Below are 27361 nucleotides of genomic sequence, written 5' to 3' on the forward strand. Positions count from 1 at the left end.
AGGCGTGTACCACCACCGCCTGGCTATTTATTTATTTTATGAGTACACTGTTGCTGTCTCAGACAGGCCAGAAGAGGGCATCGGATCCCATCACAGATGGTTGTGATCTGCCAGGTGGTTGCTGGGAACTGAACTCAGGGACCTCTGAAACTCAGCACCTCTAGAAGAGCAGTCAGTGCTCTTAACCTCCGAGCCATCTCTCCAGTCCTCAGCCTGCTTTCTTATAAAATCCTGGCTCATCAGCCCAGGGATGGCACCAGCCACCATGGCCTGGGCCACCCCCCATCCATCACTCAATAAGAAAATGCCTTGTGGGCTTGCCTACAGCCTGATCTTGTGGGGCTGAGCTCCTTCCTCTCAGATGACTCTAGCTTGTGTCACGTTGACATAAAACTCTGCCCTGGTGAGTTAAAGTTACTGTGGGCTGAGTCTGATTTTTCTAGGAACTCAGGCTTACACCAAACGCTTTCCCATCTACCCTGCCCCTCCCAGCCCAGGGATCTCTCCACTTTGCTTTTTCCTTTCTGGCTTGCTTGGTTGGGTTACTTTCTTGTAACACAGTAAGGATTTCCCTCAGATAAATATGCTAGGCTTTCTGTGTATTTAAGTGTGGGGTCTTGTAAAGATCTGATTGGCTGTCGGACAGTGGTGGCGCACACCTGTAATCCCAGCACTTGGGAGGCAGAGGCAGGTGCTTTGAGCATCTGTTGGACTTCCCCCCACTCCCACCCCGACGTGGTGAGCTTCCCCACACATTACGTCTCTCATTTGCTCTGTTTAGGAATTGATATTCTCGGGACTGCTAATCCAGTTACCTTTGTGGTTGTCTCCTGCTTCCTTTCCCTTTTGTTTTCAGGGGGGTTTTCCCTGACAGTCTGGACAAGACAGACGCTTCTCCCACATCCCCAAGCCCCAGCCCAACTTTAACCAGAAGCTCCTTATTTTATCTCCTCCTCCTCTCCCCTGCCTTCCTCACCCCTGCCTTCCTCACTCCTGCCTGGTTTACTCTTCACAAGCGAGGCTGGCTCCATCTTTCGGCCTCAGCCTGTAATTACAGGCATTGCCTCCACTCTTGGTCCCACCGTTATTTCTTCTTCTTGTGAGACAGAGTCTCACGTATTCCAGGCTTGGACGCAACTCTATGTGGCCAAGGACGACTGCATGGACTCCAGGTGGACACCAGTACGTGTGGTTTACGTTGTAATGCGGATTGAACCCAGCGTTTGACATGTCCTAAACCAGTGTCTGCGTGTATTTGAGAGTGCAACTCATATGTCGCAGGCTGGTCTGGAACTCACTATATGGAGGAGGATGACCTTGAATTATTGATCCTCCTGCCTCTGTTATGAGTGCTGGGATTCAGGCATGCATTACCACACTCTCCTCCTTAAGATAATTTTATTGGAGGTTTTATTCAGGTTTTGACGCAGATTATTTGGCTGCTGGTAATATATTAGCATATATAAGTGTATATAGAAATATCTACTTATATGTATATTATTGTGTATATAAGTTCACATCATATGTACACACATAAATATATGTACGAATACATATATATTTATATGAAAAGGCATGATTCTGTATAGTATGTTTTGCAAAAGATATTAAGTAACTTCCAAAGATATCCCCCACACTCACTATCCGCTTCAATATTCTGCCCGATGGAGGCGCCGTACATTGCCAGAAATATATGAAAAGTAATAAGGGGCTCTATTCCCGACCGCTGGACAAGGACAGGGATGAGCTAACAGGCCAAAGACCACACCTCTCGGGAATAAGGAGCCAGGAGGGGAGGGGTCTGATCTTGTCGCTGATTGGTTTTTGCTCCTGACCAATCAGAAACAGCTATTGATTTTTTTACTACCAATGCGACCCGCCTCCCTGGAGGTTTTGACGCCACGTTTACAAATGAGGATGCGTTACGTAAGTGAGAGCGCCAGGGCAGCCAATGACAGCTTGGAGCGCTAATAGGCGGGTGAGGCCGCTGCCAGGTTTGGGGCGGAAGGAACATCTCTAGCAGAGACAGAGCGGAAGATGGCGGCGGAGGCGCTGCTGTCCAGTCTTTTGGGATTGCTATTTCTGGGGCTCCTGTTACCTGCGCGTCTGACGGGCGGTGTCGGGAGCCTGAATTTGGAGGAGCTGAGTGAGATGCGTTATGGCATCCAGATCCTGCCGTTGCCTGTCATGGGAGGGCAGGTGAGGGGTGTGGGGCGAGGCGAGGGTCCTGTGCAAGAGGAAGGGGCGCACGGTGGAGGAGGAAGGGCAGCTGTGCGTCCGGCGCGGGAGAACGGGGAATGGACAAGAGATGGTGGTGTTTCTACGGTCCTGCTGGGAATGGCAGGCAGACCCTTCCCCGGAGACCAGGCACCGACAGGGGTGGGGCTCCCCACTGTGGACCTCGGGTCCCCGGGTCGAGGTGCAAGCACCCGGACCCCGCCGGGTGGGGAAGTGAGGGCGCCCTCTCCTCCGCACAGCCTGGGCAGCTGGAGGACTTGTGACTTATTCTCTCTTCCCCTGGGCACGTCCCCAGGGTCTGAAGAGGGATCTCGTTGTTCTTGGTCCCAGCCTCTGCTTCCCTGCCCCCCTTCCCGACCCTTCTTTCCCAGAGCCAAGCTTCAGATGTGGTGGTTGTGTCTTCAAAGTACAAACAGCGCTATGAGTGCCGCCTACCAGCTGGAGCTATTCACTTCCAGCGTGAAAGGGAGGAGGAGACACCTGCTTACCAGGGTCCCGGGATCCCTGAATTGTTGAGCCCAATGAGAGATGCCCCTTGTCTGCTGAAGGTGAAAGGAACTGGGGTGGGCAGGAGGGAAGTCTTGGGAACCAGAATGGAGGCCGGTGGGAGTTAAGGGGTCATTGGTGGACTAGATATGCTTACGGGCAGGAGTAGGGGAAACAAAGCCAGACTCTGCTGAATGTAGGGAAGGATTAAGGTAAAAGATCTCAAAATAGGTTAAACCAAGATCAGAAGGATGGTGGAGGGACCGGAAGAGCAGGAGCCTCCCTGTAAAGTCCTATTGTTATTTATCTCAGGATGCCCTATTTGGAGAAGTTCAGTTAATACTTGAACCTGTGGGAGTCTTCGTCCAAATACTTCAAGGATACCATGACTTCTTATCTTTATGGAGGGCAGGGAATGTCTTATGCCTGTGAGCGCAGGCTGGATCCCAGAGTGTCATGGCCCTGTCTTACCCCTTCCTTGACCGGAAAAAAAAAGAAGAAAAGAAAGAAAAAGAAAGGGTGTGGGTGGGAATCAGTTATACTTCAGACGTGTGTCTCCAGCCATGAAAAGAAAACAGCTGTACCTCCTCCCAGAGTCGAGAATGCGTGAGGGGAGAGAGAGGGGAGAACTAAATGACAGGTTATACATCTGGAGGCAGGAGACTGTGGTTTCACGAGGAGACATCTCCATGCCTCCTGATTGGTCCTCTTTCCATTGTCAGACTAAGGACTGGTGGACATATGAATTCTGTTACGGACGTCATATCCAGCAGTACCATATGGAAGGTGACTCGCTCCTGAATTCCCCTAAGCCTCCATGATCCTGTGTGCATGGTGGCCTTCCCTCCCAGTCCTCCCTCCTAGGCCTCGCAATGAAAATAACGTGCTTTACCGTGGCTTCCCTTACAGACTCAGAGATCAAAGGTGACGTCCTCTATCTTGGCTACTACCAGTCCGCCTTCAACTGGGATGACGAAACAGCCAAGGTGACTAGGCTGGGGGTTGGAGTGGGGACCAGCTGAGCTGCAGACAGACCGCCCAGGCCACAGGGAGGGTCAGACTTTAGCTGACGTGTCTCCTGGGGTTTGGCACCCATCAAGTCCCCGGGGATCCGGTTCTACGGTCCCCAGCTCCCTGCGGGAGGCTGTTCCCATTCTCACGGCCCTCTCTATCCTGCCTCACATTTTCTCCAGGCCTCCAAGCAGCACCGGCTGAAGCGCTACCACAGCCAGACCTACGGCAACGGGTCCAAGTGCGATCTCAACGGGAAGCCCCGAGAAGCCGAAGTCCGGGTAAGTCTTCAAGGAGAGAAGATGTTCCCCGAATAACAATAATCGGGCCAGCTGCTAAGGGAGGAGGATGCTTGTGCCTCGAAGTCGCAGCATCTCTTAGGTGTAGAGCCCAGTCTCAGGCCGATTGTCTGCTGTCTGCGTGTCCAGAGGGAATTTAACTCTGTGTTTCCCATAGGCCACCCTCAGCCCTTCCAGCCACATTTAATCTTCCCAGCATTCCCCCTTCCCGTTACCTAAGCTGTAAATGTTAGCTAAGCTGTAAATGTTAGCATCCGTCTGTCTTTGACTCTTCCTGCTCCTCGTGTAACACGAAGAGAGACGTTGGTCTTAACGCTTCCTGCAAACCGGGCAGCAAACAGGAAGTAGTTCTGCATGTAGGGAAGGCCTGGTGTAGAGGAGAAGACAGAGGCTGACACAAGAAGGGAGTCTGAAAGAAGCCACAAGCCAGTGGTTTCTCAACCCCGGGGGCTGGGGCCGAGACCCCCACAAGGGCCACCCATCAGATACCCTTAATATCAGATATTTGCATTATAATTCATAACAGTAGCAACATTTCAACCAGAAAATTATGTCATGGCTGGGGGTGGGGTGGGGTCACCACAACACGAGGGACTGTATTAAAGGTTCACAGCGTTGGATCACAGCTAAGGAGTGAAGAGGAGGAGGGAGAGAGGGCTAGTCCTCTCAAAGCCCGGCTGTCCTCCTAATGGTCTTTTAAAACTCTCGTCAGGCTGGTGGTGGTCGTGCATGCCTTAAATCCTAGCACTCTGGAGGCAGGGGCAGGTGGATCTCTGTGAGTTTGAAGGCAGCCTGGTCTACAGAGTGGGTTCCAGGGCAGCCTGGTCTACCTAGCGGGTTCCAGGGCAGCCTCAAAAACTAAAATCCTCTCTTCAGTTGGGTGTGGCAGCACATACCTGTAATCTCTGTAAGTTGGAGGCAGAGGTGAGCCTAAGGCTATTGTGAGAAACAAGAGAAAGCCCTTTTTTGTCCTGTGGCTGGGGCTCTGAATTCTCACCTGCTCCTAGGTCAGTAGCCTCCTAACAAGGGGTCCTCCTTATGCTCCTGGGTTATAGCTGAGAGAAGGCAGGTGCATGCGGAAAGCTTTCCCGTCTACACAATCGTAGACACCTGTAGAGACCTACCTACAGCACTAGCAGCTGTGGCGCCCACCAGCACTATCTGTACATAAGACAGATTTGCACAGCGAATTGCGCAGTAGCACCAGACACCCCATTTCAAGAGAGTTTGGAAGGCACTGGCTGTGTTGGCACTCACCTGTTGCGCTTTATCCGTGCCCAAGGCAAGCGGTTACCGCGATGCCCGACAGCCATCTTGCAGCATTGCCAAAACTTTGCCAGTCGGTCCTTGCGAGCGGCGTGAGCTGGCTCCGTTGTGCTGCTGTAAGCACTCGCTGCCCCCTCCGCCTGGTCCTGGAGACCATCCGACGGTTCTGCTTCAGCAGTGACTGTCCTGGAGCTCACGCTGTAGACCAGGCTGCCCTTAACTCACAGAGATCCGCCCGCCTCTGCCTCCTGAGTGCAGGGATTAGAGGCATATGCCACCATTGCACAGCTTAATTTTAATTTAAAAAAAAAAACTATTGGAGGGGGGAACTGGGAAAGGGGAAATCATTTGTAATGTAAACAAAGAATATAGAAAATAAAAAAAGAAGAAAACTATTAATCTTATATAAAATAGTGGGTTTCATTATGACATTTTAAAAATATTTAAAGAAGAAACTATTTTAAATCTTACTAAAAAATATTTAGGGGTGTGTGTGTGTGTGTGTGTATGTGTGTGTGTGTGTGTATATATCTTGCCTGAATGAGTCTATATGCACCGTGTATATACAGTTGCCCTTAGAAGCCAGAGGAGTCAGATCCCTTGCAGCTAGTACAGGCAGTTGTGAACTGGGTCTTCAGCAAGAGCAGTGTGTGCTTTTTTTTTTTTTTTTTTTGGATTTGGCTTTTTCGAGACAGGGTTTCTCTGTGTAGCCCTGGCTGTCCTGGAACTCACTCGGTAGACCAGGCTGGCCTTGAACTCAGAAATCTGCCTGCCTCTGCCTCCCAGAGTGCTGGGATAACAGGCGTGCGCCACCACCGCCCGGCTCAGTGCGTGCTTTTAACCACTGAGCCCTGTGACCACCCCTCCAGCTCCTTGTGACCTTTCATACATGCATATCAGTTTGCTTTGCTTATAAACCAATAAGATTTTTTTGATGTGTTGGACATGGTGCAGAGTTATGGGTAATCACAGCCGTTTTCGCTTCAGCGGCTGAAAGTGACAGAATTGTCAGTGGCTACAGCGTGAAGGCACAGGTTTGAACGAAGGAAGGTGGGTTGGCTCTGTGCATATGGAGCCGGAAAGCCTGTCAGGCATCCCTTGGTGATTCTCAGTCGGCAATTAGCTCTGTGATTTAACAACCAAATCTAGGCTGGGGATAAAAATACTCATCGAGTTTCTGTCACAGTGGCCCTGTCCCTCTGCCCTATCTGTTCATTCAGGTTTTACTCCCGTGATACCTGTGCACACAAACAAACACACGCCCCTTTTGTCCTGACAATCCTTTAGAGCATTTTCGTTCCTCAAAGTCTGTATCGTAAAGTGGCCGTGGGGTGGCTCACCCCTATAAACACAGTCCTTAGGAATGTGAGGCAGGGGACGACTGCTAAGTTTGGAGCCAGCCTGGGCTCCATGGTGAGCTAGCTCTAGGACATTCTGGGCTACAGAATGAGAACCTGTCTCAAAAACAGACAAATAAGGTCGTGTGTCATTGCCTGAAATGATCTTTATTATCTGTCGCTATTTAACTCCGCTGAAGAGTCCCGAGAAGAAAGAGACAATGTCTGTCTTGTTTCTTATTCTTGTCCTCAGTTCCTGGGATGGTACCTGTACCAAGTAGGTGTTCAATTAGTCACTCAATGAACAGAATAAGTGACAGCTAATTTCTTCCTTCCTTTGTTTCTCTTTCTCTCTTTCTTCTTTCTTCCTTCCTTCCTTCCTTTCTTTCCTTTTTCCTTTCTTCCTTTCTTTGTAGACAAGGCCACTGTGTAGCTCAGGGCAGCTATGGCTGCCCTGGAACTCTGTGTATAGACCAGGCTGACCTTGAACTCACAGATTTTCCTCCCTTCTGCCTCTCAAGAGCTCTCAAGGTGGTTTAAGGCAACTGCCGCCATGCCTAGCCTCAAATGTTAGCCTTGTTGACTCACCCAGAAAGTGGAGCCACTTGTGTCCCTGCAGTGCTCCACACTCAGAGAGCCACGTCCGTGTGTGAGGCCACTGCCACACTTCACTGTGCTCCAACACAGCTGCATGGCACCTTCCCCGTCTCCTGAACACGTGCCCCGTGTCTTACAATAGAGGCAGGTGTTCAGTGAAGCAGGATCAGAGCCATTCCAGGCTGGGTGCATACCCCAGGACAGCAGCCAGGAGAGCCAAGAAGAAGAAAAGGAAGGCCTACGGAGAAATGACCTCTGAACTGATAATTGATGGAAGTTTAGCCCAGCAGGTATAGCGGGGTGGGAGATGGGAAGAGAAGAGGGCGTGGTGGGTGGAAGGGGCAGTCAGTGCAGAAGGAAGGCTTGGGAGTCGAGAGGCAATGGTGTGATTCGGGAACTGAGAGTCACAGGAATAGTTAGTCATACGCCCAGGGTGTATGTACGAGATGGGAGTGGGCAGCTGTTAGGGGGCAGGACGCAGGCTGCCAGAGGTGTTGTTCTTGTGCGAGGCAGGGTGAGCACGAGTCAACATGGAGTCAACAGAGTGGGACACGCTCACCCTGGCTTTGGAGGCTTACTCTAATCTACAGGCAGCCATGGAGAGATCAGGCAGGTGACAGGGCAATCCAGTTGAGAAGCAAGAGTGACCTAGGGGTGAAGAGAGGGGTTCAGCAAGGAAAGGCAGCAACGGAAGAGGAAGGATTCACAAATGGCTCTTCAGAGGATGGTGGTGAGAGGGCGGAGCTCGGTGAGGGGGACACAGTGAATTTGGTTTCCCAGATGACACTTTTAGTGACTTTCAGGCCCAGGAGTAGAGGTTTCCCAGGTAAGCAAAAATCTGTAGGTCTAGAGAGAGGGATCATGTAGCAAGAGGCCGATCGGTCCTCACCTGCGGTTGTAGAAGCCAGGGGTGGGAGTAAATATTCAGAGAAGGCAGACAGTGGAGAAAGTAGGGGAGAAGCTGGACTTGTAACTCACACCTGTAATCCCAACACTTAGGGAGCTGAGGCACAAGGCTCAAGCTGGGGGCCAGCCTGGGACCTTTGAGGAAGCTAGCCTAGCATCTTAGAGAGTAAATAGAAAGGGGACTTTTCCCTAAGGGGCCACAGAGGCATCACTGTGACATAGGATGCAGGAAGGACAGGGCCATGTTGACCGCATCTGAACTTTGAAAACTGGAAACCGGCGTGGACGGTTGTGGGCATTTTGATAAGGTCCACGCAGGCACACGGCGGGACGAAGGGCACCTATCTGGTGAGAGCCTGAGTCCTTGATTCCCAGCCTCCCTGACCAGCACACCACAGTGTCATCCATGATCTCTCCGGGAGCATTGTCCGTGTCCTGCCTACACCATGGCGTGAAACCCTATCTCAGAAAATAAATAATAATAAATGTGGTTGTGTGGGGCTAGTTCTGGCTAGCAGGGGGGGACCCTGCCTTGGGTCTATGCTCCTAGCAATGACACTGATTTTTCTTAACTGTGACACGCCTCAGGCAGAGCAGTCTGCTTCTGAGAGAATCGATGGTGCTGGTCTGTCACATCTGCTTTGACTCTGTTTTGCTCTTGTCCTTGTTTTGGTCTTGGGAAGAGAGGATTTGAAACAGGTCTTGTTTTATAGCCAAGCCTGGTCTGGAACTTGCCCTGTCTTCCACCCTGTGACCCTCTTGTGTCTGCCTCCTGCGGGCTGAGATTGCTGGTGTGAACCTCTCCACACAGTCTATGTTCTGTTTAAAGAGGGAGTTAGAGGCTAAAGCACAATTAAACCTTAACCTCTCAACTCCTTCCTCCCTGGGTCTCAAAACCACAATAATTGCCCCAGCCCTTCCTCTGTATTTTATTATAAACGCATACATCATAGAAAGTATACATTGTTGCACTTTGCTTTGTTTTAGTGTTTGAGACTGGATATTGTGTAGCTAAGGTTAGTCTCTGACTTACTATGTAGCTGAAACTGCCCTTGAATTCTTCACCTCCCACCTCTGCCTCTCCACTGCTGGTTTCGCAAGCCTGAGCTGCCACTCCCGGCTGTATTTACTGTTTCCTGCTGTGGTGGGCATCAGGCTCTGTGGTAGCGTACACGCCATGAGTTCATTCCCAGGACCACAGAAAGTAAAAGGAAGTAGCCAGGCGGGACAGTGCAGGCCTGTAAATCTTGCACTCAAGACCCTGAGGCAGGAGGATTAGGAGTTCAAGGACAGACTACTTAGCAAGCTCTCATCTCAGAAAAGGGGAAGTTAACTATGGTCACCTTGTGACCTTGTGTCCGGGACCCTGCCTTGCTCTTTTGCTGAGGTCCTTCTGATTCAGGGCGGCGACTCAGAGCTCCAACCTGGTGACTGTAACATCTTCCCGGTACCCTGCCGAGAAGCACTTTCAGATCTGCTGGGTTTTGTTTTGAGTCAAGGTCTCAGTATGTAGCCCTAACTGTCCTGGAACTCTATGTAGACCAGGCTAGCCTCACGCAGAGATCTGCCTGCCTCTGCCTCCTACATACTTAGAGTTCCCTCGTTTTGTGCATGGTGCTGTGTGGGATGGTTGGGCAGTGTGCAGATTCCCTACGCAAACGAGGAAGAGCAGAACCCTGTGCTGGAGGAATGCATGTCTTACGAATGAGCTAGAGCCACTGCCCCCCCCTTTTTTTTGGTGACCTCTCTTTTGGATATAGAGACATTCTTTTAATTTCTTTTTTCTTTTCTTTTTATTGTGGGAAAGAATTCATACTACCTGAATTCTGTTCTTCCTCTCAGGTGTACAACTTGGCACTGGGTATCTCTCAAGGTTGTGTACCCACTGTTCCTGTTTCCAGAGTAGAGACACTTCTCCAGAAGTGGTAATCCTGTTTCTCCCTTCCCAACCTCCTCTGCTTTTCTCCATATGGTTGTGCCAATTTTAGGTCCGTCATGTGACTTAGTTAGGGTTTCTATTCCTGGGGTGAAACACCATGACCAAAAGCAACTTGGGAGGAAAGGGTTTATTGAGCTTACACTTCCACGCCATTGTTCTTCACAAAAGGAAGTCAGGAACTCAAGCAACAGGAACCTGGAGGCTGGAGCTGATGCAGAGGTCATGGAGGGATGCTGCTTATGGGCTTGCCCCCATGGCTTGCTCAACCTGCTTGCTTACAGCCTAGAACCACCCTACCCCAGTTACTAATAAGAGAATTCCTACAGGCTGGCCTCCAGCCAGGTCTTATGGAAGCATTTTCTTTTCTTCTTTTTTTAAAGATTTATTTATTTTATATAAAATAAATAAATGAGAACTGTTGCTGTCTTCAGACACACCAGAAGAGGGCATCAGATCCCATTACAGATGGTTGCAGGAGTTACATGTGGTTGCTGGGATTTGAACTCAAGACCTCTGGAAGAGCAGTCAGTGCTCTTAACCACTGAGCCATCTCTCCAGCCCCTGGAAGCATTGTCCTTAATTGAGGCTCCCTCCTTTCAAATTACTTTAGCTTTTCTCAAGTCAACATAAACCTATCCAGCACATCATGTGAGTAGACTTACAAAATATTTGTTCCAGTGTATTGTTTCCAACCATGACACAGCACTTATGGGAGATGTACTTGGTTTGGTGGCTTCGTCTTCTGTAGATACCCTTGTCCGTATGCTCGCCTGTCACTGGGAGCGCGCCTGCTCGTTACCGCTTTTGAGCTATTGAGAGTAATGTGGCAGGCTCCTGTACCGACATCTGCTTGACTGTGTTTCAGAGGTTTATTTTCTGCCTCTACCAAGGAGTGGGGTATGGCTGACTGCGCGGTTCGTTTACCGCATTGGGATCTTGTGTGTCCCACAGCGACTGTGTCCTTCCACATTCCTGCTGCCAGTCCCGAGGGAGGGTCTAGATTTCACCACACGTTCCGTGATACTCTTTTAATTTCCAAAATTATTATGATTGTATGTATATGCGTGTACGATCTGTGTTGTGATCAAGGTCAGGTCCAGCCACGGCATGTGTATGGAGGTCGGCAAACACTTTCATGGGACCCAGGGATTGAGCCAGGGTCCCAGGCTCACACTGGGAGTGCTTTTACTCACTCTGTCAGTGTGTGTTGCCGGGACCACACTGTGCCCAAGGCAACTCTTGTAAAGGAGAACATTAAACTGGGGCTCGATTACGGGGGTCTCAGGCTCATCTGCAGCGGCATGCCTGCCTCTGCAGCTGTAGCCGACCGAGTCCATCCTGGTCTGCAAGCAGGGAGAGAGCCTGAGCCTTTGTGAGCTTTGAAAGCTCTTAACCCGCCTCCAGTGTGACACACTTCCTTCAGCAAGGCCACACCTTGTTTGTAGTCCTTCTAATCCTTTCTAACAGTTCTACTTCCTGGTGATTGAGCATTCAAAAAGCATGAGGCTTTAGGATCCACTCTTATTCAAACCACCACAGCCACTGAGCTCTCTCTCTAACCCAAGCATCAGTTTGCTTTCTTTATATGTTTGAGTGTTCTCCTGCATCTATGTCTGTGTCCCACAGGCATGCTATGTCCACAGAAGCCAGAAGAGGGTGTCGGGGGTCCCTGGAACTGCCGTGTGGGTGTTGGGGATCGAGCCTGGGTCTCTGCAAGAGCAGCCAGTGCTCATAACTACTGAGCCATCTGTCCAGCCCACCCCTTTCTTTCTTTTTTTTGGGACAGTTTTCTTTGTGTAGCCTTGGCTGTCCTGGAACTCACTCTGTAGACCAGGCTGGCCTCAAACTCAGAGATCCTCCTGTCTCTGCTTCCTAAGTGCTGGAATTTAAGGCATGCACCACCACAGCCTGGCAAAATGTGTAGTCCAGGCTGGCCTCAAACTCGTGATCCTTCTGCCTCTGCCTCCTTCATCAAATCTACCGGCTAGCCCTACCCCAATTGGTCCTCTTTGTGTCTTGAGGTAGTCTCACTATGCAGTTGAGTTGACCTTAAATTTATGGTCCTCCTGCCTCAGCCTACTGAATGCTGGCTTATAGGCTTGCTTACCACACTTAAATGTCTGTCATTTCTGTCAATTGCAGATTCTTGTGCATTTTTTTTTATTGACCCAGACCTCACTACATAGCCCTGGAGGGCCTGGAACTCACTCCGTAGACCAGGCTAACCTCAGACACATAGACGATCCACCTACCTCTGTCTCTTTAGTGCTGGGATTAAAGGTGTGCTTCAACACCCAGCCTGGGTTTATTAACCCTTACACATTTCATTTTTCTTTCTTTTTTTTTTTATTTTCTAAATTCCTTGTTTACATTCCAAATGCTTTCCCCTTTCTCAGTTCCCCCCCACCCCATATGTCCCATAAGCCTTCTCTATACCCATTCTCCAATCACCTCCCTCCTTTTCCTCTGTCCTGGTACTCCCCTACAGTGCTGGATCAAGCCTTTCCAGGATCTGGGCCCTCTCCTTACTTCTTCATGGGAGTCATTTGATATGCTACTTGTGTCTTGGGTATTCATAGCTTCTGGGCTAGTTAATATCCACTTATCAGTGATTGCATTCCATGTGTATTCTTTTATGATTGGGTTACCTCACTTAGGATGATATTTTCCAGTTCCAACCATTTGCCTACAAATTTCATGAATTCATTGTTTTTAATTGCTGAGTAGTATTCCATCGTGTAAATACACCACATTTTCTGTATCCATTCCTCCATTGAGGGACATCTGGGTTCTTTACATTTCATTTCATTTTTCTTAGGACGCTGAAGTACTACAGCTGGTGCTGGTGGGCACCCTTGACTTATCCCTGACTTAATGCTTTTGTAGATTGTGCGTGTGTGTTGTATGCATGCACGTGTTTGTCTGGCTGTGTGTGCATGCGTATAGAGGTCAGAGGCTAAAGTTAGGTTTCTTCCACAATCACTGCACACCTTCATCTCTGAGACAGAGTCTCTCACTGAACCCAGAGCTCACTACTAGGCTGGCCAGAGCCTGAGGTCCAGGGATCTCCCTGTGTCTTCCTACCCAGGGCGGGGATTCCAGACTCACACTGCTGTACCCAGCCCTCCCCTGGCTTTATTAGACAGATGCACTTGCTTTATTTTATGTGTGCGGGTTGTTTCACTTGTGTGTGTGTACCACATGCACGCCCAGTAAGAAAAGGGTATCTCGGACCCCCTAGAACCGGACTTATGAACAGTTGTGAGCTGCCACATGGGTGCCAGGGCAGAACTCAGGTCCTCTGCAAAAAGCAGCGCGTGCTCATAACTGCTGGGCCGTCTCTCCAGCCCCTGCCCCTGGCTTCAAGGGGGCGTTTCATTGCTAGCGTGTTTGCCAGTATCTTTTCTGCTGTTGTGGTTTTGGTTTTGAGCACCCTTCATCCGGAGAATGACATCTCATGCTGTGTATCCGTGGCTGTCCATGCCGTATGATGGATGGCATGGAATTCTCCACATCTCTCTCCCGTGATCATTACCGCAATCATGTGCCTTTTGTTTTGGTTTTTTTTTTTTTTCATCTTTGATTCATTTATATCGTGAGTTGAGTTATATTCTAAAGCTCTTTGTTTATTCATTTTATTTCTATAGTAACGTACCTCATAATGATGTTTACATATACGCAAAGGGTCAGGTGTGGTGGTGGCACACACCTTTAATCCCAGCACTGAGGAGGCAGAGGCAGGTGGATCTCTGTGAGTTCAAGGCCAGCCTGGTCTACATGGAGGTCCAAGGCAGCCAAAGGTACACAGAGAGACTCTGTTTCAAAAGATAGATAGACAGACAGATATAAAATTGCACACACTTATGGTTACCATGTGATGCTTCAAGACTCACGTACCATGTAATGTTTAAATAATGAAGAACCTATCTAGCTCCTCAAACATTCATCATTTCTTTATGGTGAAATGTTCAAAATTCCTCCTCCTTTTATTTTTTTTTTTTAAGATTTATTTATTTATTTATTATATGTGAGTACACTGTAGCTGTCTTCAGACTCTCCAGAAGAGGGCATCAGATCTTGTTATGGATGGTTGTGAGCCACCATGTGGTTGCTGGGATTTGAACTCAAGACCTTTGGAAGAACAGTCGGTGCTCTTAACTGCTGAGCCATCTCTCCAGCCCTCAAAATTCCTTCTTTAAGCCACTAATTTTACTAAAGATTTATTTATTTATTTTATGTATATAAGTACACAGTAGCTGTACAGATGGTTGTGTACCTTCATGTGGTTGCTGGGAATTGAATTTAGGACCTCTGCTCGCTCTAGTCAACCCTACTTGCTCTGGTTGGCCATGCTCGCTCCAGTTAACCTGCTCGCTCTGGCCCAAAGATTTATTTATTATAAATAAGTTCACTGTAGCTGTCTTCAGACACACCAAAAGAGGGCGTCAGATCTCATTACAGATGGTTGTGAGTCACCATGTGGTTGCTGGGATTTGAACTCAGGACCTTCGGAAGAGCAGTCGGTGCTCTTACCCTGAGCCGTCTCTCCAGCCCTGCTTTATTCATTTTTAAAAAGGATTTATTTGTATTATCTTAAAATGTGTGCATATGCACACATGTGCATACCTCTGTGTGTGTGTGTGTGTGTTGCCCTCAGAGGTCAACTATTTGTGGAATAGTTAATTTGATCTGTTGTTTCTTTTCTTTTTTCTGGTTCTGAGGTGCGGCTTGATCCGTTGCTCACGTTTAACCGAGTTACTGGTATTTGCTCTTGAGTTTCGTGAGTTCCTTGTAAATTCTGGATATTAATCCCTCGACAAGCTTGCAAACATTTTCTCCTATTCTGAGAATTGTCTTTTCATTCTTTCTTATGTCTTATTTATTGCACATGTGTACACTGTATCTGTGTGTGTTATGTGTGTACTACAAGTAGAGATCAGAAGACAGCTTGTGAGAGTGAGTTCTCTCCTGCTACTCTGTGGATCCCCGGGGTTGAGCTTGGTGCAAGTGCTCCATTGGGGTGACTCCTCTCTCTGTCCCCTCTTCACTCTTAAAAAAAAAATTATCCAGGTGGTAGTGGCGCACACCTGTAATCCCAGCACTCTGGGAGGCAGAGATTTCTGAGTTCGAGGCCAGCGTGGTCTACAGAGTGAGTTCCAGGACAGCCAGGACTACACAGAGAAACCCTGTCTAGAAAAAACCAAATCAAAAAAAAAAAAAACCCAAAAAAACAAAAAATTATTTACATCAACATGTGTGTATGTCTGTTACGTGCATGTACCTGAGGTTAAGGGCATCCTTTGGAGCTGGAGTTACAAGCAGTTGTAAGCTGCCTAATGTGTGTGCTGAGAATTGAACTCAGGTCCTCTGCAAGTCAGTGCACATTCTTAACCACTGAGCCACCCCCCCAGCCACCTCCCTCCAGGCTTCTGATTACTTCCCACAAGCACTAGCCTGACTCCGTGATGTATTTTAGCAGATGCCTGCTCAGTACCCTAACGCTTTAATTGACTTTTATGCAATTTTCCATAAGTAAATTAGTCTTCAATTTTCTTGTATTATCATTATTTTGTTTTGGCACCAGTGTACATTAACTTCATAAACTCGAGAAGCATGCCTAATTTTTTAAAACAAATTAATTGGTTTAGTTTCTGTGTGTGTGGGGGGTTGTCAGAGGACAGCTTTTGGAGGCTGGCTCTTGTCCACCTTCTCGACACTCACTCTCTCTCTCTCTGTCTCTCTGTCTCTCTCCCTCTCTCTGTCTCTGTCTCTCTCTGTCTCTCTCTCTCTGTCTCTCTCTTTCTCTGTCTCTGTCTTTCTCCCCCTCCCTCCCCCTTCCCTCCTCCCTTCTCTATCTATCCATCTGTCTCTGTCTCTCCCTCTCTGTCTGTCTGTCTGTCCCTGCTGCTGATGCTGCTTTGCTGCTTGCTACTCCAGACTAGACGACCCTATAGAACCTATTTCCTCCTGAGTTTTCTCCCCACCCCCTTTTTTATTCTCTGAAACATAATTTTTTTTTTTTTTTTTTTTTTTTTTTTTTTTTTTTGGTTTTCTGAGACAGGGTTTCTCTGTGTAGCCCTGGCTGTCCTGGAACTCACTCTGTAGACCAGGCTGGCCTCAAACTCAGAAATCCGCCTGCCTCTGCCTCCCAAGTGCTGGGATTACAGGCAGGCGTGTGCCACCATGCCTGGCTTCTTTTTCTTTTTCTTTTTTCTTCTCTCTTTTTTTTCTTTTTTGTTTTGTTTTGTTTTTCAGGACACGGTTTCTCTGTGTATCCTTGGCTGTCCTAGAACTCATTCTATAGACCAGGCTTACATCAAACTCAGAGAGATCTGCCTGCCTCTGCCTCTCAAGTGCCGGGATTAAAGGCCTGTACCACCACCACCTGGTAAGAAATTCTGGGGGCTGGAGAAATGGCTCAGTGGTCACTGACTGCTCTTCCAGAGGTCCTGAGTTCAATTCCCAGCGTCCCCTTTGGTGGCTCATGACCGTCTGTGATGGGATCGGATGCCCTTCTCTGGCCTCCACAAGCACTAGGCACAAAGCACACGTATGGGGCACTGACACAAATGCAGTGAAGACATACACATAAAATAGAGATGAATAAATCTTTTAAAACCTTTCTACGTACTAGAAAGCAAGTGTGTGTGTGTGTGTGTGCGCGCGCGCGCGCGCGCGCACACATGAGTGGGTGTGTATATACACGTGTGTGCCACAGTGCGAGTGTGGAGGTCAGAGGGCTTTTGGAAATCTCTTGTTCCTTCCAGCGTGGGTTCCAGGGATCAAATTCCTCTTGCACCCACCGGGCCATGGCACCAGCCCACAGCCCACAGCCTTTCTTTGTTTCATTTCACTTCTTGTTCATTGAGGTTTTGCCTGTGTGTATGCCTGTGTGAGGGTGTCAGATCCTCTGCAACTGGAGTTACAGACCGTTGTGGCCTGCCTGCCATGTGGATGCTGGGAATTGAACCCAGGTCCCTCCTGGAAGAGCAGCCAGTGCTCTAGCCCACAGCCTGCAGATGTTTAAAAGTGGTTCTAAGCACGTTTCTTATAAGCACACGCCTACTGCGAGCTCTTTCCAAATCTGTGCATAAAGAACTCCCAGCTGTCATAGAGACGCTGCTTTCTTTCCCCTGCCCGTCTGCAGCCTGAGGTCTGAGCGGTCGTGGGTGGATGGGTGGGTGCGGGCCGTCTTAAGTCTTTCATTAACACAGAAACACCGCCACAAATGGTCTTGTACCTGCAGAGTGTCTGCAGAGCATCTTCTTGGAAATAGACCCAAGGGATTGGGGTGCACTGACAAATTACCCGGCTCAGGAACCCGCCCTCCGCCCAACGTGGAAGGATGCTGGTCTCTGCACAGCCGGCCAGCCTGGTGTATTTTTAAACTTGAGGAATTTGGCTAATTATTGGCTACACATAAGATAAAGGGTTTTTTTTGTTTGTTTGTTTTTTTAGAATGGCTTTATTTTGCATCTCTTTTAAGAAAAGATGTGTGAGTTTACTTGTCTTTAAGAATCTCTTGTCTGAGCCGGTCGTGGTGATGCACGCCTGTAATCCCAGCACTTGGGAGGCAGAGGCAGGTGGATTTCTGAGTTCGAGGCCAGCCTGGTCTACAGAGTGAGTTTCAGGACAGCCAGGGCGACACAGAGAAACCCTGTCTCGAAAAACCAACAAAACAAAAAACAAACAAAAAAAGAATCTCTTGCCTGGAGAGATGGCTCAGTGGTTAAGAGCACAGACTGTTCTTCCAGAGGTCCTGAGTTCAAATCCCAGCATCCATATGGTGGCTCACAACCACCTGTAGTGGGATCCGATGCCCTCTTCTGGAGTGTCTGAAGACAGCTACAGTGTGCTCATGTAAATGAAATAAATAATTTTTTTTTTGGTATTTTGGATTTGGTTTTTTTTTCCGAGACAGGGTTTCTCTGTGTAGCCCTTGCTGTCCTGGAACTCACTCTGTAGATCAGGCTGGCCTCGAACTCGGAAATCCATCTGCCTCTGTCTCCCAGAGTGCTGGGATTACAGGCGCATGCCACTACTACCTGGCTATACACTCTCACACATATATACTCACATCTACACACTCACACAAAGCACACACACATGTACACACATATATACATATACACATTCACATACACACATCTGTTTGACCTTCTGAGGTTTGACCCTTTTTTTCCAAACTAGGAGCTCCATTTTCCAAGCCCACCAGTGGTCTGTGAGGTTTTCAGTTTCCGTATCCTGGCCAGGGCTTGGTATCACCTTCCTCAGGGTAGCCTGTGTAGTGAGTGTGGTAGAGTGTCATCTCCTGTGGTTCTGAGGGGCACGTCCTGGACAGGGTCTGGGCCAGGGCTACTGTTCTCTAAAGCAGTATCTGGTTAGCTCTTTCCACATTTTAGAATTGGTTATTTGTCTTTTTATTATTAGAATGCAAATGTTTTCTTTCCTTCTTGTTTTCTTTCCATTTATGTATGTATGTATGTATGTATGTATGTATGTATGTATGTAAGTAATAGGATCTTGCCCTGTTGCCCAGGCTAGCCTTGAACCCAGATTCACCCACGTCAGCCTCCCTAGTGTCAGGATACAGTTACAGACCACATGGCGCTTCTACACCTAAGCTCACTTGTTTGATTAGATTGTCTTTTCAAACTGTAGGCCAGGCTGATCTTGAACTTACAGCAATCATCCTGCGTCAGCCTCCTGAGTGAAGGGGTTATAGGCTTGCCCTACCATCCTCAAACCCAGAAGGACGACTTTGTGAATGCATGTGGTCCTTGCTCAGGGGTCACACTAGTGTCTGTGTCTCTCCGGTCTCAGTGTGTGCTGCTGGGCAGAGTGGAACTCAGGAGACAACTGGGAGTTGGTTCTCCGTCCACTCTGTGGGACACTGGGGATCGAGCCCAAGCCAATAGGCTTGGTGGCAAGCCCCTCTGAGCCACCTCAGCAGCCCCAGCGCACCACGTTCACTCAGGACAAGGAACTGATGCAAAGGCAGACGACTGATGTCCAGTGAAGTTGCCTAACTTACCTTCCGTTTTTGCCACTTATCAGCTGGCCACCTGCGTAAGGGTGTAAACCGCATCCTTTGATAAGTTTCCATGTCCTGGGCGACCGAGCTGGGGCGCTAATGCCATCCTTGCTGGGTCTCCGGGACAGCCAAAGAACTGAACCTGTGATAGCATGTCATGTGTGCAGTCCTGGTCCCTGTCCAGCGCAGTGTGCCCCTGCTGTCCGGTGTCACAACTCCTTAACAGCAGCTGTTCCAAGAACCAGAGGTGGTTCGGTGGCTCTCACACGCGAGTCACGCGAGTCTCCCTTCTTGCCCTGCCACAGTTCCTGTGTGACGAGGGCGCAGGCATATCTGGGGACTACATTGATCGAGTAGATGAACCCTTCTCCTGCTCCTACGTGCTGACCATCCGCACGTCGAGGCTCTGCCCACACCCTCTCCTCCGGCCACCAGCCAGCGCTGCCCCACAGGCCATTCTTTGTCACCCAGCCCTGCAGCCTGACGAGTACATGGCCTACCTCCAGAGGCAAGCTGGTGAGTACACGGGGCAGCGAGGAACGACGGGGACCCGGACGGGGACTGGGACGCGGTCGGGGACCGGGACCTGGACGGGGTCGGGGTTGGGCAGGCGTGCGTTGATGGGCCCTGACCTGTGTGCACCGTTTTTTCTGGTAGAGTCAAAGCAGCGAGAAGAGAAAATCACAGAGGAAGTCCAAGACCCAGACCGCGGAGTGCGGAGTGGGAGCAAGGCTGCCGGAGCACCCGCAAAGGAAGAAGGTGGGGCGCGGCCTCGGCCAGCCTGATGCTGGCCGCCACCACCTCCTCCCGGCTTCCTGTCCTGCGCGCAGGCAGTCGTGGGCGGCAGTATAAGAAGCAGTGTGTCTCCTCCACGTTTGCCTCCTCCTCTCCCCCTTTCCCACATTCTCCTCTGTTCTCCATTCCCCAGACGTCAGCCCAGCCACGGAAGATAAGGAATCGGAGCTTTGGAAGACACCTCGCGAGGCAGAGGAGCAGGAAGCAGGAGGAGAGGAGGCACAGGCAGGGGTGAGATCAGGCCTCTCCTCTGACCCCGACCAGCCTGGACTCGGGCCCTGGGATGGGTAGGGTCCCCTCAAGCCAAGGTCTCCGAGGTGGCCTCTGTCTGTCTAGGGATGAAAGGAGCATGGAGGGCGGAGACAAGCCCTCACACCTGAGTCTGCCCTTTCTCCTCATCAGGAACAGGACCTGAACCACGAGGCTGCAGCGGATCCAGCTCCAAACCCTCCCAATGGTCAGTCAGCCCTGTGTGTCCCTTAGCTCTCAGGTGGAGGAGAGCTGAGCTACTCAGGGGAGGCCGGGAGCCAGGGCGTCGGGCCACTCTTCCCCGCCTCCCTGTGTCTCCTGGTGCCAAGAACTGAACCCAGACTCTTGCACACTGATGCTTTACCCCTAAGCCATCCAACCAGCTGACTCCATTGAACTCACTTCTACTGTTGGCTTCTTTCTGGTCATAGGGACCACCTAAGGAGGTCAATGGGCACTTCCCTGCACTCCCCTGCCTTGCCAGTTTGCCCTCCTATAGAACATGGCCAAAGCCATGCTCTAGAGAGCTGTGGGGGAGGGCTGTGGAAATGGATCTGTCCCTTCTGAGGACCAAGCTCCCTAAAGGGGTTTGTTGTCTTCTGCCGGCTTCCTGAGGCAGACACTCTGGTCCTCACCCCTCACTCCTCAGGCTTCAAGAGACGACTTAAAATGCAAAATGCCCACGCCTCCTCTCCTTTCCCATCTCAGATTTTCAGAATAACGTGCAAGTCAAGCTCATCCGGAGTCCTGCAGACCTGATTCGACTGATTGAGGAGCTGAAGGCTGCAGAAAAGGTACTGACCAGCTCCGGCCGAGCGGCCACCTCCTCGCTGTGAGCATGTGGAGACAGAGCTTTACCTGGGATACTCTGGCTCCAGTAGAGCCCAGTCCTGCCCCTGGCTCCCATCCTGCCCTTCCTGTGACCTCCACTACCACGCCCTGCTCCTCCCCCTCATTGGACGGACTCCTTCAAACTGTGCATCTCCTCCTCAACTCCTGACACAGGGGAAGCCAAGCGCGAGGCAGGAGCAGCCTGGAGACGATACCACAGAGGCCCCTCAGAGGGAAGCGGAGGCGTTGAAGGGAAAGGGTGGTGAGCCCCGGGGTCTTGTAGAAGAAGAGGATGGTGATGAGGAAGAGGACGACGACGAGGAGGAGGACGAGGATGAGCAGCAGCTCCTGGGAGAGTTCGAGAAGGAATTGGAGGGGATGCTGCTGCCCTCGGACAGAGAGCGCCTCCGCTCGGAGGTTAAGGCTGGCATGGAGCGGGAGCTGGAAAACATCATCCAGGAGGTGAGCAACCCCCGCTGCGGCTGCCGCGGTGCACAGGACCGGAGAGGTAATGGGGAGATGAAAGAAAGGAAGATAGTTGGCTCTCCTGTGAGCACGCCCCCTTCTCTCTGACTCTCCTGTAGAACACGCCCTCATCTCTAGAGCATGCCCCCATCTCCCTGGCTCTCCTATAGAACACGCCCCCTTCTCTCTGGTTCTCCTATAGAGCACGCCCCCTTCTCTCTGGTTCTCCTATAGAGCACGCCCCCTTCTCTCTGGTTCTCCTATAGAGCACGCCCCCTTCTCTCTGGTTCTCCTATAGAGCACGCCCCCTTCTCTCTGGTTCTCCTATAGAGCACGCCCCCTTCTCTCTGGTTCTCCTATAGAGCACGCCCCCTTCTCTCTGGTTCTCCTATAGAGCGCGCCCCCTTCTCTCTGGTTCTCCTATAGAGCGCGCCCCCTTCTCTCTGGTTCTCCTATAGAGCACGCCCCCTTCTCTCTGGTTCTCCTATAGAGCGCGCCCCCTTCTCTCTGGTTCTACAGAGCACGCCCCCTTCTCTCTGGTTCTCCTATAGAGCACGCCCCCTTCTCTCTGGTTCTCCTACAGAACACGCCCCCTTCTCTCTGGTTCTCCTATAGAGCACGCCCCCTTCTCTCTGGCTCTCCTATAGAGTACGCCCCCTTCTCTCTGGTTCTCCTATAGAGTGCGCCCCCTTCTCGCTGGCTCTCCTATAGAGCACGCCCCCTTCTCTCCGGCTCTCCTATAGAACACGCCCCCATCTCGCTGGCTCTCCTACAGAGCACGCCCCCTTCTCTCTGGTTCTCCTATAGAGCACGCCCCCTTCTCTCTGGCTCTCCTATAGAGTACGCCCCCTTCTCTCTGGTTCTCCTATAGAGCACGCCCCCTTCTCTCTGGCTCTCCTATAGAGTACGCCCCCTTCTCTCTGGTTCTCCTATAGAGTACGCCCCCTTCTCTCTGGCTCTCCTATAGAGCACGCCCCCTTCTCTCCGGCTCTCCTATAGAACACGCCCCCATCTCGCTGGCTCTCCTACAGAGCACGCCCCCTTCTCTCTGGTTCTCCTATAGAGCACGCCCCCTTCTCTCTGGTTCTCCTATAGAGCACGCCCCCTTCTCTCTGGTTCTCCTATAGAGCACGCCCCCTTCTCTCTGGTTCTCCTATAGAGCACGCCCCCTTCTCTCTGGTTCTCCTATAGAGCGCGCCCCCTTCTCTCTGGTTCTCCTATAGAGCGTGCCCCCTTCTCTCTGGTTCTCCTATAGAGCGCGCCCCCTTCTCTCTGGTTCTCCTATAGAGCGCGCCCCCTTCTCTCTGGTTCTCCTATAGAGCGCGCCCCCTTCTCTCTGGTTCTCCTATAGAGCACGCCCCCTTCTCTCTGGTTCTCCTATAGAGCGCGCCCCCTTCTCTCTGGTTCTCCTACAGAGCACGCCCCCTTCTCTCTGGTTCTCCTATAGAGCACGCCCCCTTCTCTCTGGCTCTCCTACAGAGCACGCCCCCTTCTCTCTGGTTCTCCTATAGAGCACGCCCCCTTCTCTCTGGCTCTCCTACAGAGCGCGCCCCCTTCTCTCTGGTTCTCCTATAGAGCACGCCCCCTTCTCTCTGGTTCTCCTACAGAGCGCGCCCCCTTCTCTCTGGTTCTCCTACAGAGCGCGCCCCCTTCTCTCTGGTTCTCCTACAGAGCACGCCCCCTTCTCTCTGGTTCTCCTATAGAGCGCGCCCCCTTCTCTCTGGTTCTCCTATAGAGCACGCCCCCTTCTCGCTGGCTCTCCTATAGAGCACGCCCCCTTCTCTCTGGTTCTCCTATAGAGCACGCCCCCTTCTCTCTGGTTCACCTATAGAGCACGCCCCCTTCTCTCTGGTTCTCCTATAGAGCACGCCCCCTTCTCTCTGGTTCTCCTACAGAGCACGCCCCCTTCTCTCTGGTTCTCCTATAGAGCACGCCCCCTTCTCTCTGGTTCTCCTATAGAGCACGCCCCCTTCTCTCTGGTTCTCCTATAGAGTACGCCCCCTTCTCTCTGACTCTCCTATAGAACACGCCCCCTTCTCTCCGGCTCTCCTATAGAACACGCCCCCTTCTCTCTGACTCTCCTGTAGAACACGCCCCCTTCTCTCTGGTTCTCCTATAGAGTACGCCCCCTTCTCTCTGACTCTCCTATAGAGCACGCCCCCTTCTCTCCGGCTCTCCTATAGAACACGCCCCCTTCTCTCTGACTCTCCTGTAGAGCACGCCCCCTTCTCGCTGGCTCTCCTACAGAGCATGCCCCCTTCTCTCTGGTTCTCCTATAGAGCACGCCCCCTTCTCTCTGGCTCTCCTGTAGAACACGCCCCCTTCACTCTGGCTCTCCTATAGAGCACGCCCCCTTCTCTCTGACTCTCCTGTAGAACACGCCCCCTTCTCTCTGACTCTCCTATAGAGCACGCCCCCTTCTCTCTGGTTCTCCTATAGAGCACGCCCCCTTCTCTCTGGCTCTCCTGTAGAACACGCCCCCTTCTCTCTGGCTCTCCTATAGAGCACGCCCCCTTCTTTCTGACTCTCCTGTAGAACACGCCCCCATCTCTCTGGCTCTCCTACAGAGCACGCCCCCTTCTCTCTGACTCTCCTATAGAGCATGCCCCCTTCTCTCTGGTTCTCCTATAGAGCACGCCCCCTTCTCTCTGACTCTCCTATAGAGCACGCCCCCTTCTCTCTGGTTCTCCTATAGAGCACGCCCCCTTCTCGCTGGCTCTCCTGTAGAACACGCCCCCTTCTCTCTGACTCTCCTGTAGAGCACGCCCCCTTCTCTCTGACTCTCCTGTAGAGCACGCCCCCTTCTCTCTGACTCTCCTATAGAACACGCCCTCTTCTCTCTGGCTCTCCTATAGAGCACGCCCCCTTCTCTCTGACTCTCCTATAGAGCACGCCCCCTTCTCTCTGGTTCTCCTATAGAGCACGCCCCCTTCTCTCTGACTCTCCTATAGAGCACGCCCCCTTCTCTCTGGTTCTCCTATAGAGCACGCTCCCTTCTCTCTGACTCTCCTATAGAGCACGCCCCCATCTTTCTTCCCTAGACTCTTAACAGCCACCTTCTTTGGGCCTTGCAGACAGAGAAGGAACTGGACCCAGAAGGGCTGAGAAAGGAGTCCGAGCGGGAGCAGGCAATATTGGCTCTAACATCCACTCTGGACAAACTCATCAAGAGGCTGCAGGAGAACCAGAGTCCAGAGCTTGTGCAGAAATATAAGAAAAGGAGAGTTGTCCCCCAAAAGCCTCCCCCATCACCGCACCCTACAGGTGAGAGCAGTCCTCAGAGGGCACCGCCTCAGAGGGTGCCTTTCTCTCCCTCCTCTCCTTCCTCCCCGGAGCACTGTGTGGTGTCGGCCCCTCCCTCCACTGTCCTCTCTGCAGGACACCTCACAGCCAGCCTTCTGGAAGAGCATGCCTGGTCTCTGGATTGCTCTATGCCCACTGCCTGGTGGTCTGCCTGGCACTCGGGCAGAGACTAAATGAGCATGAGTCTAGAAGCTGAAAAGCTCATCAGGAAGAAGGGGCTCTCTGCCTGCCTCCCTGTGGGTGGGAATTGGGGAGAAGGAGACAGTTTGGGGGTTCCCATAGCAGACATGGCGGGAGGTGGACAGACGGGCAGGTACCCGCGGCCTCTCCGCAGCAGGAAGGTCTCCGGCTGTCAGTGTGAATAGGCAAGCCCACTGGCACCGGCCCCCAGCCAGGGCACACGTCCGTGACCCTTCGTCCATCCCCTTGTGTTCATTTCATGGGATTCTGCTGGAATGGAGAGGGAAGGCAGTCCAGCTTCAAACCCAGCCATGGTTTTTTGGTAAACATTGGAAGGCTGTTAAGTCTGAGGAAAACCGAGCCTTGGCTTCCCAACCTGCTCCTTAAAGCGAAACACCTTGTCAGGTGCAGGCGGCCTGACCTGGCTTTTGGAAAACAGCCGTTTTCCTATAGAAGATGGAAAGCCGGGGTGTGGGGTGGGATGTGGTCTGCCTTGGGGGAAGGGCAGTCTTTGAACCCTGGATCACGTGCATGAGAGGCCAGAGTATCTACCCAAAGCAGCCTACGGCTTAGAGAGAGGCCGCCTCACAGCCCTTCCCCCCGGGAGTCACGGCTGTGCTTTGTCTCCCCGTGTCTTCCCCTCTAAGAGGAGGAGCCTGAGCCCAGAGTCCGGGTCCGAGTCACCAAGCTCCGTCATGGAGGCCCCAATCGGGACCTGACTGTCCTGGAGATGAGCCGGGAAAACCCACAGCTGAAACAGATCGAGGGGCTGGTGACGGAAGTGCTGGAGAGGGAGGGGCTCACGGCGGAAGGTGGGCCCTGAAGGGCGGTGCTTAGAGCTGTCGGAAGGGCTTGCCACCGGAGTGGCAGGGCTGGGTCAAGGTGGACTGGAGACCTCGCCTTGGGACGAGGAGGGCAGGGGACCCTCTAAGGCCCCTAGCCTTCCCCTCCTCACCACCCATATTGCTCCCACCAGGCAAGATTGAGATCAAGATTGTGCGACCAGGGGCCGAAGGGAAGGAAGAGGACACGCGCTGGCTGACTGATGAGGACACGAGAAACCTGAAGGAAATTTTCTTCAATATCTTGGTGAGACATCCTCCGCACATCCCGGACCCCAGCACACACCATGGTGCTGCTCAAATCAGGGTCGGCTACGCCAGCCAGCCGTCCCTACGATTGTAGAGCCCCATCCTCCTGTCCGAGGCGAGCTAAGCCTCAGCTGCTGCTTGGGGGAAGCCGTTGGGAGTCCCTGCCTCCCGCCTGGGTCTCAGGACCTCCCTAGGTCCCACCGCGCAGGACTTCCCTGGGCTCAACCCCGCTTTCCTCCCAGGTGCAGGGAGCCGAAGAGGCCAACAAAGAGCGGCAGCGTCAGAGCGAGCTGGAGAACAATTACCGCCGAGTGTGGGGCTCCCCCGGGGGTGAGGACACGGGGGACCTGGATGAGTTTGATTTCTGAGACCACCCTGCCAGGCCCTGTAAGGATTCCTGCATCTTCCTGACTGGCTCTGCCTCCTTACACCCCAACCTGGGGCCCTGGAGGCAAAAGGCAGGTTGGAGCCCAGCCCTGGACTTGAGGGGCCAGCTCCGAGGGTGTGTGAGGGTGTGTGGGGACCCAGGAGGGAGAGCTGTTGCAGCTCTAGGGAGCCACCCTAAGGCCTCAGCCAGGCCCACGGGTCCCCCAAACATGCCCTTCTTTGCCCCTATAGCTTTTCCTGTCCCCCAACTTCTTAGCACTTAACCCCACTCTACCCAGAGACTTGATGAGACCTTGTGAGTGGGGGCGGCAGGAAGAGCAGAACTGTGCAGATTCCCCGAGCCCACCTCGCCCTACCTGTTGCCGTTTGGGAGCTGTTGCTCCTCTCTTGGAATTCCTACTTCCTGTCTCTGCTGTCCCCCATTTCCTGTGCTCCTGAGCCCAGACTGTCTCTCGTCACTGAGGGAATGGGAGACCTTTCGTATCACCTCACAAACAATCCCAGCAGAAAGGGTTGGAGATGGGGCCACCCCCTCGTTCTTCAGCAATCAGGTTTCTAAATAAAAAACTGGACCGTCAACCCGTCAGGCTCTGTGGGGAGAGAGATCAGGTAGGAGGGGCTCAGGGTAAGAACGTGTCCTTGGACCTGCTTGCTATCCATTTCCCAGAGAGGCAGTGTGCTTAGGGTACCCAGGAGGTGACCAGGACAGCTGCCCGAGGCCCTCCAGTATGGAGAGAGAGAGAGAGACAGAGAGAGAGAGAGAGAGAGAGAGAGAGAGAGAGAGAGAGAGAGAGAGAGAGAGAGAGAGAGACATGCTGTTCCCGCCTTGGTAAGCTGACCAGGCACCGGCCTCCAGAGGCCTGGGGGAGGCCCTGCGTGTCACAGTCTCTGCTCTGCAGTCATCTTACAAACCAGGCTCTGGAAGGATAAGGATTTGGAGGCAAGTC

The 27361-nt window shown here is 51.7% G+C and overlaps 1 protein-coding gene across 2 annotated transcripts; it reads left to right on the plus strand.

The window, feature by feature from the left end:
* The first annotated feature begins 2002 nt into the window (after window positions 1-2002).
* On the plus strand, window positions 2003-26993 carry Os9 (OS9 endoplasmic reticulum lectin). Of its 2 annotated transcripts, XM_052165885.1 has the most exons (15): window positions 2003-2199; window positions 2610-2786; window positions 3447-3510; window positions 3634-3710; window positions 3918-4016; window positions 19419-19629; window positions 19771-19872; window positions 20042-20139; window positions 20311-20365; window positions 20866-20951; window positions 21163-21450; window positions 24528-24717; window positions 25584-25748; window positions 25913-26025; window positions 26270-26993. In XM_052165885.1, exons 1-15 carry the CDS (start codon window positions 2038-2040, stop codon window positions 26393-26395), a joined length of 2013 nt encoding a protein of 670 aa, XP_052021845.1. In that variant the 5' UTR covers window positions 2003-2037; the 3' UTR covers window positions 26396-26993. The 2 variants fall into 2 exon arrangements, with proteins under 2 accessions (XP_052021845.1, XP_052021846.1); XM_052165886.1 differs by lacking the exon at window positions 25584-25748.
* Window positions 26994-27361: the final 368 nt, after the last annotated feature.

The sequence above is a fragment of the Apodemus sylvaticus genome, chromosome 20, assembly GCF_947179515.1.
Source record: "Apodemus sylvaticus chromosome 20, mApoSyl1.1, whole genome shotgun sequence".
NCBI lineage: Eukaryota > Metazoa > Chordata > Mammalia > Rodentia > Muridae > Apodemus > Apodemus sylvaticus.

Coding starts and splice junctions, on each gene's coding strand:
- Os9 (XM_052165885.1), top strand. CDS start 2,038: ATGGCGGCGGAGGCGCTGCTGTCCAGTCTTTTGGGATTGCTATTTCTG. Junction 3,511..3,633: donor CCAGCAGTACCATATGGAAG/GTGACTCGCTCC, acceptor CTTCCCTTACAG/ACTCAGAGATCAAAGGTGAC. Junction 24,718..25,583: donor CCCATCACCGCACCCTACAG/GTGAGAGCAGTC, acceptor TTCCCCTCTAAG/AGGAGGAGCCTGAGCCCAGA.